This window comes from Phascolarctos cinereus, unplaced genomic scaffold, assembly GCF_003287225.1.
Source record: "Phascolarctos cinereus isolate Bilbo 61053 unplaced genomic scaffold, phaCin_HiC Scaffold_2;HRSCAF=192, whole genome shotgun sequence".
NCBI lineage: Eukaryota > Metazoa > Chordata > Mammalia > Diprotodontia > Phascolarctidae > Phascolarctos > Phascolarctos cinereus.
In genome coordinates this window covers 292,110,943-292,126,086 of record NW_027555625.1, presented here as the reverse complement: position 1 = coordinate 292,126,086, position 15,144 = coordinate 292,110,943, and the positions used below count along the sequence as shown (strand labels likewise).

Here is a 15,144-nt window from a genome sequence, read left to right as displayed (position 1 = left end):
TATAATGCCTTTCCTGATCATCCCAGCTTGAAGTGGTGCATCCCTACCCCCTGCACTCCCCATCTACCACGTACTACTTTGTATGACAGAAATTTCTGTTTGTATGTTTTAATCTCCCATGTTAGGCTATAAACTCCTTGATGACAAAGGCTTTTTTGTAGCCTTCAGAAGATAGTGCCCAGCACAAAATAAGGACTTAAAGCTGTGTTGAAAGAACACATGGAGGGCAGTGAGGTGGCGCAGTGGATAGAGCACCAGCCCTGAAGTCAAGAGGACCTGAATTCAAATCTGGCCTCAGCACCTGACACTTACTAGCTGTCTGACCCTGGGCAAGTCACTTAACCCCAAATTGCCTTAAAAAAAAAAACATACGAATGAGCTTTAGTGCAAGAACTCTGTCCTCTGTTCAGGTCACAGAGCAATGTATTTTTCTTATTTTCTGCCTCTCAGCTGTGATCCAAAGTGCTAAGGTTGTTAGATAAGGTCACTTAAAACCAATATGTTACTATAAAATAATTATAACAAGCATATAGTGTGCATTTAATACATCTTTTTTGACAGGCTGAAAACAGATTTTTAAAGTGGTTACTTAAAAAAATGCTAAGGATCCTATTTCTATCTTGAAAATTACAATGAGAACAGAATATTAATGAACCTACACAATACCTCTGATCCTTCAGAACCATTAGGGGGTAAAGCACAACCATAGATTTTTACTCCAGGAACTATAAAAGACATTTGAAAATAATTAGTCACATAACATTAAAAGAGGCTGAGTCATTCCAGTCAATCATTATTTAGCACATTTTTAAAAGAACTCATCATTAATACTCTTCTAAAAGGTATGTGATACACTTTGAACAGCAATACAAGCATTGAGTATATACTTCAAGGAGATTAAAGACAAAGATCCCATACATAACAAAAAAAACTAAAAGCAGCACTTTTGTGGTAACAAACAACTAGAAACAAAACAGATATCCACTGACTGGAGAATGGCTAAACAAACCATGGCACATCAAAGCTCTGGACTATGACGGGGGTGTATGAAATGGTGACTGTAAGGAATTCAGAGAAGCATGTAAAGACTTATATTAACTGATGCAGAGAAAAGTATGCAGAATCAAGGAGACAATATTCATGACTGTAAAACGGAAATGGAAAAAAACAAAAAAGTGAATGATTTGGGATTATAATGATAACACTCGGTTCTGGAGATGAGTTGAGAAAATGCACCTCCTTCCTCTCACTGAAAAGGTGGGAGACTATGGGTACAGAATATTGTATATACTGTCAGACATAATATACATTCATTAGTTTTGCTGAACTGATTTTTTTCTTCTCTCTTTTTTAATGTTATAAGGGATGACTCACTAGGTAGGGGGAACAGATACATTTGGATTTGAATGTGACAGAAACAAACTGCATCAATAAAAATAATGTAAAATGAGCAATAATTAAAATAAAAAGACCCAAGTAGGAAATGTATGATAGCCCCCCAAAAAGAGGGACAGGCATATTCACAAAAATATTTATAGCACCATTTTATTGGGCAGCAAAGTGGGTGCCCATTGACTGCAAGATGGCTGAACTGTGATATATGAACATTATATTACCACAGGAAACAACAAATATGGGGGAAAAAAACCTCAGGAAGGCATATATAAGCCGATGCAGAGCACAGTAAACAGAACCAAGAAAACCATCTATACAAGTAACCACAATAATGTAGTGGAAAACATTGAAAAACATCAGGACTCTGGCCAAAGCAGTGACCAATCTTAATTTCAGAAAACTGACAGTGAAACATGTTGCCTTCTTTCCAGTAAACAGGTAAAGGACTGACAACAGGCCAGAATGAAGTACACATTTTCAAAGATGGTCCTTGTGTTGGGATTTATTTTGCCTGATAGCCCCCTTTTGTTAAAGAGGAGGATAACACTGGGAAGTGAAAACAATGCAAAAATTTTCAATAAAATATTTATTAAAAAAAATAGACACATAGGGAATACAACAATAGACTATGTATGGTTTGGGGGGTGGGAAGGTCCATACATAACTTGGGTAATGTGACTGGTAAGATTGTAGATACCTCAATGCTTGTTACCAGAACAAGAAGCAACAATTAATTTACAAAGTGTTCCCTTTATGACAGCCCTAAGTGACAAGCAGATGGAAATGCAAAGGATTATCTCCATCACTTTAGAGATAAGGACACTTATGCTCAGAAAGATTAAGTGCTTTAGTCCCCTGGGTCACAAAGCAAGTTAATGTCATATGGGATTTGAAACTGTTTCCTTCCAGACTCGGCCATTCATTCACTTAATATTTATTAAGCACCTGCTATGTACAATGCTAGGTGCTGGTCATACAAAGACAAAAATTGACCCGGGCCCTCAAGAACGACTAGGACTAGGTAAGAAATGGTAAAGGTAAAGGATCCAGAGAAAGTGCTCTCTTTCCATGATCCCAAACCACACTAGAGTTTCTGCAGCAGTGGTATAGGATAAATTCCTCCAGTCAAGCATTTACTGACCAGCTAACTATCCCTTGCCCATTTGCTAGGTACTATGGAAGAAGCAATGTTTAAGACATTTGGTTTCAGTCCTTGAGAAACATCTAACCTAATTAGAGAGACAAAACTAACATACATCAAACAATTAGAAATTAGTAGGGCTCTTCCTTCCCTTCATTGCAGCCGGTCTTAAGTTTCGAATGAGCAGTACTTGTAGCATGGAATGATGAATATGAATTATTCAGGGAAACTTGGATAGATTTACAAAATGACACAGAGTAAGAAAAAAATAAAGCAGAGGCAGCTAGGTAGCACAGAGAATACAGCATTAGCCCTGCAGTCAGGAGGACCTCAGTTCAGATCCAGCTTCAGACACTTACTAGCTGTGTGACCCTGGGTAAGTCACTTAACCTCAGCTGCCTCCAAAAATGATCAAAAAAAGAACAATATTCACAATAACTGTGACAATGTAAATGAAACAACACTAAATGGCCACAAGGCTCAGGTCAAATACAATGGAAAACACTCAAACCAAATTATTAAAATCAAAGTACACATCTTTTCTTTCTGTTAACAAATAGCACCTGGCAAAAGCAAAATGTGACATGTTACTATAAACTGCAACCGCTCTTTTAGGTAGGGTTTGTCTTACTGCATTTAGGAAATATACTTTGTTGGAGGTTAGTGGGAGGGTATGGGAGGAGATATCTACTGTGTCAAAACAAAATGTATCAATTAAAAATCAGCAATAGCGACTGAAGGAATTCTGAAAAAAAAGATAAAACCAGGTAGATATGATGGTCAGAAAAGACCTCACAGAAGTAGGACTTGAGCTGGCTTTTAAAGAATTTGACTAGGAAAAGGTGGTAAATTATAGTCTAGAGACTGCATGATACAACCATAACCAATTTAAGAGGGAATGAGGAGACAAGTCTATCTCTAATGGAAAAGCTTTGTGTTTAATTGAAGTGGATAATGAGGGGCAGCTAGGTGGCGCAGTGGATAGAGCTCCAGCCTTGGAGTCAGGAGTTCAAATCTGGCCTCAGACGCCTGACACTTACTAGTTGTATGACCCTGGGCAAGTCACTTAACCACAACTGCCTCACCAAAAAGAAAATGAAGTGGATAATAAGACTACACAGATATGACTTGATTATGGAAGGCCTTAAATGTACAGCAGAGAAGTTTATACTTGATATAGTAAGAGCTTTTAATTCTTGAATAGAGAAGTGATTAGAAAGCAATATTTCAGAAGATAAATATGGTCGCAGTGTTCAGGATGAGTTAAGAAGCAGGGTAGAGATTTGAGGTAAGGTGGTAAAAGGAATGGAATGGGACAGATGAGAAACTACCATTTTCCCAGTTGCCCAGACTCAAAAACACCTCTGCACACAGCAGGAATTTACTAAATATTCACTGAATTGAATCCTTCATTCCTATTTCCCCTTTTCCCACCTCCAGTCATTAAGTCCTACCAACTGCTCCGTTGAAACTATCTTTTCATATTCCTCTCATAAAATAAAAGCAGAAAGATCACGACAGGGAATTAAGATACACTCCCTATTAGAAAAAATTGAATAAACATTTAAAAAATTTCTTATGTATCCAAAGCCTGGGGCTAGGACCTAGGGATATAAAGATGAAACGTGACATAATCCTTGCTTCAAAGAATTTATAATCTAGTAGAGCATATGTAAGATATAGATAATTAACCTCAATGAGAAACTGAATAAATTAGGAGACAAAAAGAAGGGGAGCCAGCATGTTCATAAAGGTAGAATCAGGCAAGTGTAGTCCTAAGGAAGATAAGTTTTATAAAGCAGATAGCTGCAATAATCAAATACTACAGAGAGATTAAAGATCAGAAGAAAAAAAAGGCATTGGATATGGCAGGAAGGTGGTCACTGGTAACTTCTAAGAAAATAGTTTCAGTAGAATACTTAAGGCAGGAGCCAAATTACAGGAATTAAGTAAGTGGGGCAGCTAGGCGGCACAATGGATAGAATGCCTGGCCTAGAGTCATGAGGAAGACCTGAGTTCAAATCTGGCCTTAGACACTTACTAACTGTGTACCCATGGTAAGTCACTTAACTCTCTTTGCCTCAGTTTCCTCATTTACAATGAGCTGGAGAAAGAAATAGCAAACCACTCCAATATCTTTGCCAAGAAAACCCTAAATGGGGTCATGAAGAGTTGGGATACCATTGAAATGACTGAACAAAAGTGAATGAGTATACAGGAAACTGAACTAAGGGGTAGTAAAAGAAAGTAGAAAAACCAGATCATTTTTCAAAACAAGGCTAAGGGAGAGCCAAGCATTTCTTAAGGCAGAAGAAAAATATTCCATGGCAAAAGGAATAGCAAAGGATTAAGATTCCAAAAGAGATAGAAAGAGTTGGAATCCATGGTATAGGTAGGCGCATTAGTTTTAGAAAGAAGACAAAATGATTCATCCCCTCAAATTAGAGATAAAGAGCAAGGGAATAACTATATGGCCAGAGATACAATGAATCAAAGAACAGGACTAAGGAGTTCAAGATGACTGGTCTCGATCGTTCTCTGTAAAGGAGTCAGTTACCCCCTGAGAATAAGAGCATGAGAGAAATGAGGGACTTAAAGAGAAAGAAAAGTAACTGATGTGGGAAGTTTGACAGCAAGTTTGTCAAGAAAAGATGAAATAAAGGGACTGAGGAGCAGCAGTGGATGACAGACTGAAGTCTAAAAGCATCAATTTCTAACGAGTCACTTCTACATGGTTTTATCTTCCTCCAACAACATTCTGTGGGTCTAAGGCAGGAGGAGAGAGTCATTGGAGGTGATCCAAGACAGAGGACTATCGTGTCAATGAGCAAGGACAGGTACTTCGAAAAGGATGGTTACCCTTAGGGTTAGTCTATGGTCATAGTACAGTAACTAGACGATAAAGGGAAAGAACCTTAACTTCATTAGTTATTTCTCTAACTCTTCTGAAGTGATTAAGCTGATCTGAGCACACTGGAGGCTTGAACTTAATATTAAACATACACACCAGGTTTTTGCCTACGTGGCTTTCTCTTTACTCGAGGACCAACTCCTTGTCCTTCTTTCCAACCCATTTTTCGTAACAATTCAAAACCAATGGATAATCTAAAAGGAATAAATATTACATGGTGACTTAAACATAGACATTCTATGGACAACACACAAAAAATTATAAAAGCAAAAGTGCTACAACAAGAAGTAAATTTTAAATGAAAAATTCTACTCACTTTGCTGGTGCTATTAAGTCATCTAGTACAGTGGCTCCAGGAATAGGTGCAGCAGCAGCAGCCAACTGCCTGGCCTTTTCTCTAATTCTATCTTTGGTTTTAGAGGCAAAATCATCGGTGGTAACAATTGCCTTAGGTGCAATCCCAAATTCACTAAGATCCTTTAAAAAAAAAGACTCCTTTTTGGTATTGTACTATAAAGCAGACTCGAGATCTACAAAACAGTGAAGTTTGAAGATGAAATTTAAGAACTAAAAATAGTTTGGAATACAAAAACTCAAATACACAGCAGTATAAACATATACATCTATAAAGTAGAGCCTCACATAAAGTAGAGACACCAACAGAAACTACCTTATTTATCTTTAAACCTCTTGAAGAGGGAGTATATTATTGTGAGCCATAAAGAACCTAACACAGAGTACACATTTAGTTAAGGCTACTTAGCAATTATAGTTTTGTAAACCTACCTCTTCATCCATAAAATCTTCTGGACCAAGAACAGCTTTTTCTGCTCTGTTTTGTCTTGAAGATATAAAGGTAGAGGGCGTCCATCCTTGAAAAATAAGTTAAAAATTTTACCAAGAAAATGTATCTAAATACATAACTTACAATTATGCATCACCTTACAAAAAATTTGCCTTATAACAAACATTCCCATAGGGTAGATGTTACAAACATCATAAGCTCCCATTTTCCCAAGTTAAGGCCTAAAGTTAAGGCCCAAAGAGGTTACTTACTCAAAGTCACAGAATTATTAATGTTAAAGCCAGGAGTCAAACCCACATATTCCATTCCTTCTTCTAACCTATCATGCCTCCTTAAATGAAGCCATTTCAAATATGAATTGTAAACAAAGGAAAAAAACAAAATAGATTACCTCTGGAGATATGCTTATCATTCAAGAACATTTTTAAAACTGCCATGGAAGTAATAAAAGAACTTAAAATACAAGTGTTTTTTAAAAAATGTTACATAGTATAGACATGGCTTAAAATATAAGATCTCATAGTTGTATCCACAAGGAGAAAGGTCTTACCCTCTTTTGAGCCAACAGTATTGAAGTATCCAGCAGAGAAACCACCACTAAAGGCTCCATGAAACCGCTTGTATCTTCCTTTTTCATCTCTAACTGTCTGATCCTGAATGGGAAGTGGTTTCTTTGGTCTTTCACCTATTTAAAAGACATACACACACACACACATACAGAGTAAAAGGGGAAAGAAAAGAGAAAAAGAAAAGTCACTCAAGGAAAACGTCTCTTCTCAAACAAAATAAACTTAAATTTCTTCCTATTTCATGTTACCTTTCCTAAAATTTTATTGTCTTTGGAATTCATTTTATCAAGCTTCTCTACTCTAGGAGATGCATGTAGGTATAATATGTTTTAGAGGAGACACATGTTCTAGCAAAGTTAAATGTCAACCAAAAAACATTAAAACCTATTATGTACCATACCATGTGCTAGGCTCTGGGACTATAAATGACAAAATAAAACAAATCCTACTTTCCAATTAAGTTCCATGTAAGTTATATTGCCTAGGGAGAAAAACTCCAATAAACCAAGTTGCAATCTTTTGGTGACGAAGGGGTAAAGATGATGGACTTGCCCATAAAACATTCCATTTTATAATTATGTTTAATTATTTACAGTAGTAATTCATTGTACTTTCAACTCTGCAGCATCTAAGTCCCAATCTTCCCCCTGCTATTGATCCATTTTTTAGATCACAGTGATAGCCTCTTGCTCTCAAAGATCCTACAAGTCCAGTCACTGTTACTAGATGTTAGCTCTCTTCTTTCACCTTCATTACAGGTATATAGAATGTCCTAAAGAAGCAGACTGAAATCACACAACCAGCAAGGACTATCTAACACTGGATCACAGATTCAGAGGTGGAAGAGACCTTAATGGGCTATCAAATACAATTCCCTCATTTTATAGTTGAGTATTCTCAGGCACAGAGAGATTAAATGACTTTCCCAGCATCACATAGCTACTAAGTATCTTAGGTTAGAGTTGAACTCTGGTCTTCCTGACTCCAGAATCTAATGTCTTATCCACTGTGCCACAATTTTGCCCCTCTACATATTACAGCCAAGTCTGAAATTAAGTAATTTTCAATACAGCAAAATAAATCAATTCTCTCTGTATCCATTCCCAAGGTTCAAAACTCTCCAATTGGGTTCACTTAAAATAAGGGTTGTCATTAAAGACTGAAGGCAGCTAAATGTCACAGTGGATAGAGTGCCAGGACTAGAGTAGGGAAAACTCATGTTCATGAGTTCAAATATGGCCTCAGACACTTACTGGCTGTATGACCCTGGGCAAGTCACTTAACCATGTTTGCCTCGGTTTCCTCATCTGTAAAAAAGGCTGAAGAAGGAAATGGCAAACCATTCCAGTATCTTTGCCAAGAAAACCGCAAATGGAGTCACAAAGAGTTGGACACAACTAAAAAAAAAAAAATACAACCAAACAACAATTGTCTTTAAAGATTAGGGGTCTGGGTAACATACCAAGTTTGCTATCCAAAGCAAAGCCAAATCTAATTAAGTACAGAGAATTTAATCATCAGTAGAACGGTAATTACATGAAAGATTCTTTGGTTATGGAAATTCAAGAAATAAAAAGTGGCCTTCAGATAATGGTAGAGAAGGGAAAGGATACTAAGAATCACACAGTTCCTAGATCACAGAAACATTAACTTGACTACTCATATTCTAAGCGTCAATTTAGAATTAGTTATTCCAATAACCAATGAATTAACAAGGAAGAAATGTATGTTAATTTTTTTTAAATAAATGAAACCAGAAAGTTAAAGAAAGTTGCAGCCAAAGGAAAGATTCTCTTTGGAGAGGTAAAAAAGTCAGAGGATTTAATTTCATGGAGTGCTCTAAGGCAAAAAGAAACAATATTTCATAGGTCACTTGGTCATCTGGTATTGCAATGCTTACAATGAGCAGAAGCAAAAATGCCACCATAAAGATCATTACAGCTTTATAGCAATATTTGTTGCAGAAGATGGGAAGGCAGAGAAATTCTACGAGGAAATTGATCAGATCTCCAAATCAAGTTAACATACACTTTTAATACCCAGTGAGTATCACAAAATAATACAAAGGTGAGTACAGGATGTGAGAAAGTAGTGATAAATACGTTGGAAACTTGGTTTAGGATTAGAAATCAAAGGGGTCAAAAGATTGGTAACCCCTGAATATCTACTTCAGGGAAAGAAAGGAAGCACTAGACAAAGTAAGCATCAAATATTACCGTCCAAAATGAAACTGATCATATTTTGACAGAAAACTACTGGTTACTGACAGATCAGTCATCTCTGAATCAGCCATCTGTGGTACAGTCAGAACAATAACCTGTTACAGCAAAAAACCAAAATCATTACCAAATGAGAAAGAATAAAAATGAAAAGATATGGCTACAACAGAGCTGGGATTCCAACATAAGTCTCCTAACACCTGACCCAGAAGCCTTTCCATTTTACCCTGACACTACAAATTTGCTTGAGTGGGAAGGAACACCAATAAAGGCTTCCAGAAAGAGGAAGCATTTGAGCTGGGCCTGAAAGGATACAAATGTACAGGTAGAAGCGGAAGGACATTCTTGATGAAAAAGAGAACATGAGCAAATGTAGGGAGGTAGAAAAGGTCAAGGGACATGTGAAAAGAGAAAACAATTCACTTCAATTATAGTACAGAGGAAGAGTGAGAAATAAGACTGGAAAAGCAGAATATAGAAAAACACCAACTTATGGGTAAATACATCTATTACATACACAATGAGGAGCCAATGAACATTTTTAAGAAGTGATAAAATTGAAATATTATATTTAAGAAGATTAATCTTATAGCTTTATGAAGGGAGGTTTGGAAGAGGGAGTCCATTTGATGACAAATAGAGATAGTGGGGGGGCACCGAGGATAAAGTGCAGGACTTGGAGTTAGGAAGACCTGAGTTCAAATTCTGTCTCAGACATTTACTTAATTCTGTGACCCAGGGCAAATCAAATCAACCCCTCTCAGAGAGTTTCCTTATCTGTATAATGATACTAAAGATAGTACCCATTTCATAGGATTGTTGTGAAGATCAAAGGAGATGATACATGTAAAGCACTCAGCAAACCTTAAAGTGCTATATAAATGCTATCTATTTTAAGTGGAAAAAATAAAAAGAAAAGATAAAATCTGAAAGGGAAGATAATGAATGTTAGTGCTTCCTGTTATTCCGATTAAGATCCTATGATAGTTTAGCAATTGCCTCTAGGTTTAAGATTAATTCTCAATCAATAAATCTTTATCAAAGTTTAGCTTTGAAATATCAATCAAGTCCTTCATCTAGCTACATTCATCTAACCTGTCCCTAAAACTTCAAAGATGGGACTTAAAGTAGTTATCTTTCTGACATGTCATACTTTTTGTAATCCTCCTAGTACTTTTAAACTTTAAAGTGTTTAGAAAATACTAATTAATCTTCAAACTTCTGAAGCAAATAAGTTATGTAGCCTTTTCTAGGCCAGAGAGGAAGTACAGCTACAAGTCTACTTCCCACTTTAATATAATGGTTGGACCAAAATGTCCCGTCTACAAGATTTTCCCGGTGACACACTAAAGAAAGGAGAAGGAAAATTTAAAGCAAATACTTCAGTTGCTAACATCACCTTTCATACTTCATGAACTAGGAAATTAGGGATTAGAAATAAAAAAGATTACATGAGCAACTAAATAACATTAAAGTGCAATGTTATTCTTCACACCCCACGGGTGTGCTCTGTACCTATTCAAGTACTACCCAACTCTGATCCAATCTAATCCCATATACATTTATTACGTGCTTACTACACACAAGGTGCTGAGGTATGTGCTGGAAATAAAAAGATAAAATTAAAAACAGTACCTCCTTTAAGTGGTTTACTTTTGACTGAGAGGATAAACATTTACAGAGTGAATACAAGATAATTTGAGGAGGGAAGGTCCTTCATGTGGTAACTTGTGAGGTGAGTCCTGAAGGAAGCTAAGGATTTTAGAAGGCAGAGGTAAAAAGAAATGCTAAATGTTATAGGGAATGAGCAATGCAGAGAAATTGAAGAAATAAGAAAATGGGAAGGATAACAGGTCTCTTCAAGAAAATTAGAGTTGTTAAGGAAAAATCATATAAAAATGGGCATGATAAAAGACAAAAAGGTAGGGATTTAACAGAAGCAGAAGAGCTTAAGAAGAGGAGGCAAGAATATACAAAAGAACTATACAAGAAAGATCTTAACATCACCAATAACCAAAATAGTGTGGTTACTGATCTAGAGCCAGACATCCTAGAGAGTGAAGTCAAATGGGCCTTAAGAGGCATTGCTGATAACAAGGTTGGTGGAGGTGACGGAATTCCAGCTGAACTACTTAAAACCCTAAAAGATGATGCTGTTAAAGTGCTGTACTCAGTATGCCAGGAAATTTGGAAAACTTAACATCAGCCACTGGATGGGAAAAGATCAGTATACATGCCAATCCTAAACAAGGGCAAGGCCAAAGAATGTTCAAATTACTGAACAACTGAGATCATTTCACATGCCAGCAAGGTTATGCTTAAGATTCTCCAAGCTAGGCTTCAGCATACATGAACTGAGAATTACCAGAAGATTAGGCTGATTTTCAAAGAGGCAGAAGAACCAGAGACCAAATTGCCAACATTCACTGGATTATGGAGAAAACAAAGGAGTTTCAGAAAAACATCTACTTCTGCTTTATTGACTATACTAAATAAAGCCTTTGACTATGTGGATCACAACAAAATGTGACAAGTCCTCAAAGGGATGGGAATACCAAATCAAATTACTTGTCTCTTGAGGAACCTGTATATGGGCCAGGAAGCAACAATTAGAACAGAACATGGAACTGGTTGGTTTAAGATTGGAAAAGGAGTACAACAAGGTTGTATATCACCCTTCATTTATTTATTTTATATGTAGACCACAACACATGAAATGCCAGACTACATGAATCAAAAGCTGGAATTAAGGTTGCCTAGAGAAATAACAACAATCTCAGAAAGGCAGATGATACCACTCTGATAGCAGAAAGTGAAGAGGAAATAAGCTTTTTGATGAGGGTGAAAGAGCAGAGTGTTAAAGCTAGCTTGAAGCTTAACATCAAAAAAACTAAGATCTCAGCAATTCATCCCATCACTTCTTGGCAAATAGAGGGAGAAAAAATGGAAGCAATGTCAGATTTTATATTCTTGGGCTCAAAGATCACTGCAGAAGACAACTGCAGCCATGAAATTAAAAAATGCTTGCTCCTTAGAAGGAAAACTATGGAAAATCTGACAGCATAATAAAAAGCAGACACATCACCTTGCAGACAAAGGTCTGTATAGTCAAAGCTATGTTTTTTCCAGTAGTGATGTATGGCTATAAGAGTTGGACTATAAGGAAAGCTGAGGCTGTCAAACTATGGTTCTGGAAAAGATTTCTGAGACTCCCTTGGACAGCAAGGAGATCAAATTATGCAACACTTAAAGAAATTAGTTCAGCATATTCACGGGAACGTCAAATACTGAAGCTGAAGCTTAAATACTTTGGCCACATAAGAAGACAAGACTCATTGGAAAAAACCCGGATGATGGAAAAACATTGAAGGCAAAAGGAAAAGGGGATAGCAGCAGATGAGATGGATAGATAGTATCATGGAAACAAGGAACATGAACTTGGACAGACTTCAAGAGGTAGTGGAGGATAGAAGGCATACTATGGTCCATGGAGTCATAAGGAGTTCTACATGACAGAACAATGGTGCTGCTGCTGCTACTACTACTACTAAGACAGCTTATTACATCTTTGTTTTCCCCAGAATGAAATCTGTGAGGTAAGACCTCACCACAGAGTAAGCAATTAAAATTTTGGAAATGTTTTATTCAAGTGTACAGTTCAGTCACCTATCAGATTGGCTAATATGACAAAAAAAGAAAATGATGGATGTTGGAAGGGATGTGGGAAAACTGGGACACTAATGTATCGTTGGTGGACTTGTGAAAGGATCCTACCACTCTGGAAAATAATTTGGAACTATGCCCAAAGGACTATAAAACCGTGTATATACACTTTGATTCAGCAACATCACTACTAGGTCTGTAACCCAAAGAGATCACACAAAAAAGAAAAGGACCCATATGTACAAAAATATTAATAGCAGCTCTTTTTTGTGATGGCAAACAATGGGAAATTAAAGAGATATCCATCAATTCAATGGCTGAACAAGCTAAGGTATATGGCTGCAATGCAATATTATTGTGCATTAAGAAATGATAAGCAGAATGATTTCAGAAAAACCTGGGAAGATGTACATGAACTGATACAAAGTGAAGTAAGCAGAACTAGGAGAACACTGTACACAGTAAAAGCAATACTGTACGATGAATAACTGTCAATGACACAGCTATTCTCAGCAATGTCATGATCCAAGACAATCCTAAAGGACTCATGATGAAAAATGCTATCTACCTCCAGAGAAAGAACTGATGTTGTCTAAATACATACTGAAACATACCATTTTTTCATTCTTTCTTTTTTTGTTCCGAGCATTCTTGTACAAAATGACTAATATGTAAATGTTTTACATGACTGCACATGTATAACCTATATCAGATTGCTTACTGTCTCAGGGATGGAAGATGGGAGGGATAGAATTTGGAACTCAAAACTTAAAAAAAAAAAGCATCAAAAATAGTTTTTACACGTAATTGGGAGGAAAATAATAAATACATGGTTGGGTTTTTTCGTTTGTTTATGATTTAGTTCAACAAGTAGTAAATGTGCCTTATGTGACCAGTATTGCCCTATGCAATATTTGATAAGATTTTTAACACACTTTCAAAAAGTGTGCAGTCTCCTACTACTATTAGTAGTAATAGTACTAGTAGTGGTGGTACCATCAGCTGATAGTAGTAGTCACTTAATAAATGTCTCATCCCCCCTGCTGGGAAGAAAATCCCAAGATCTGTTTTACCTGAATACTTTGTATTTATCTGCAGTCTATCACCCAATGTTAGTGATGGAGACTACCAAGGGCAATCACTGGATGGATCAGGAGACTGAAGCAGAGAGAGGCCAGGGAGCTGACCTCGAACTTCAGGTGCTCCTACCACTACTGAATCTTAATGCAATTTTAAAATATCTTAAGAGCGTCTGAATACACAGTCCCACAGTGGCGGCGTGCCCAAAGCCTCGGAGGAGCCTTAGACTACTAAAACTTAGAGCTGCATGCCCTAAGACTCAAGGCAACTTTCGCCAGGGGAATTAAACAAACAAAAACACCACCAAAACACAAAAACCCCAAACCCAGAGTCCTCTAACCCGGCCACCCATTTGTACGAACTTCAACACCACGGGGGAGGGGGAAGAGCAGCCTGCCCAAGAGAAGAGGCCGGAAGGAGGGCAGACCGGCTGCAGGACCGTTCCGGCCCCAGCTGGCCGGCCGCCGCGGCTGCAGGTGCCGCTCTCCGGGCGCGGCCCCCTCCTCCCTCCAGGGGTCGCCGGGCTTCCGGAAGAGACCCCGCCTCCCCCTTACTCCCGCCTCCCGGGGACTCCCTCTCTCCTCTGGCCTAGGCTCACCCCTACCCCAACCCATAAGGAGCTTAAGTCCTGCTCCCTGCCCCTTCTTGATCTACGATACTGTGCCCCACCCCAGCCCGAGCACCTTCTTCCAGGGGCTCAAGGCCAGTCCCGTAGGTGACGAGATCATCTTCGCTGTCACTACCGCGGGCCGCCATCTTGCTCTCTCCCCGACTCCGCCTTCCCACTCCAACCTACAGTGGCCTCTAAGGTCCAAAACTCTTATTTGCCCAACCGCTTTTCTCTTTTCCCGGTTTCGATGAATCAATCCTGGAGTAGTTTGTCCGTCCTGAAGGGGCTTCCAAGGAGTCTTTTGCTTCGCTCTTTAAGGGGAGCTGGCAAGCAGAGGCGTCCCAGTCTGGCAGAGATCAATTGCAAAGCCCAGATTGAGTGGTTTAGTCAATTTGAGGATCTTTGAGAAGCCAAAGTTGACCACGTGGGTCTCATCCCTCCCCCCCCCAAAAAAAATTTTGCAAAGTGCGAGAGGTTAGACTAGGAGAGCGAAGACCTGAATTCTATTCCTGGCTCTTCCACTAAACTAGCTTTGTGACTTCGGGCAAATAGTCGGCTAACCACTAAGCATTTATTGACTAGGTACTAGTCATTTAGCATTTAGTAAGCTCCTACTATGTGCAAAGCACTGGGGATAAATAGAAAGGTAAAAAATAGTTCCTCCTGCTGAGGAGCTTGTGCAGCTCTGCCTCACCTAAATCCAATTTAGGAGCAAGTCAGGACAACAACAAGCAAAGGGTTCTGCAAGGGG

At 38.1% G+C, this 15,144-nt stretch overlaps 1 protein-coding gene across 2 annotated transcripts in view; it reads right to left on the bottom strand.

The window, feature by feature from the left end:
• Positions 1–14,577, bottom strand: part of GPATCH1 (G-patch domain containing 1) — a 50,098-nt gene extending 35,521 nt beyond the window's left edge. Inside the window, exons 1-6 of one of the 2 annotated variants that reach the window (XM_078150100.1) lie at positions 14,467–14,577; positions 6,803–6,937; positions 6,234–6,319; positions 5,764–5,924; positions 5,544–5,641; positions 667–725 (exon numbers count right to left, since the gene is read on the bottom strand). In XM_078150100.1, the coding sequence (XP_078006226.1) occupies positions 667–725; positions 5,544–5,641; positions 5,764–5,924; positions 6,234–6,319; positions 6,803–6,937; positions 14,467–14,539 (612 nt within the window). In that variant the 5' untranslated portion in view covers positions 14,540–14,577. The remainder of the gene's footprint in view (positions 1–666; positions 726–5,543; positions 5,642–5,763; positions 5,925–6,233; positions 6,320–6,802; positions 6,938–14,466) is intronic. The other variant, XM_020985034.2, reaches the window with a different exon arrangement.
• Between the last annotated feature and the right edge of the window lie 567 nt (positions 14,578–15,144).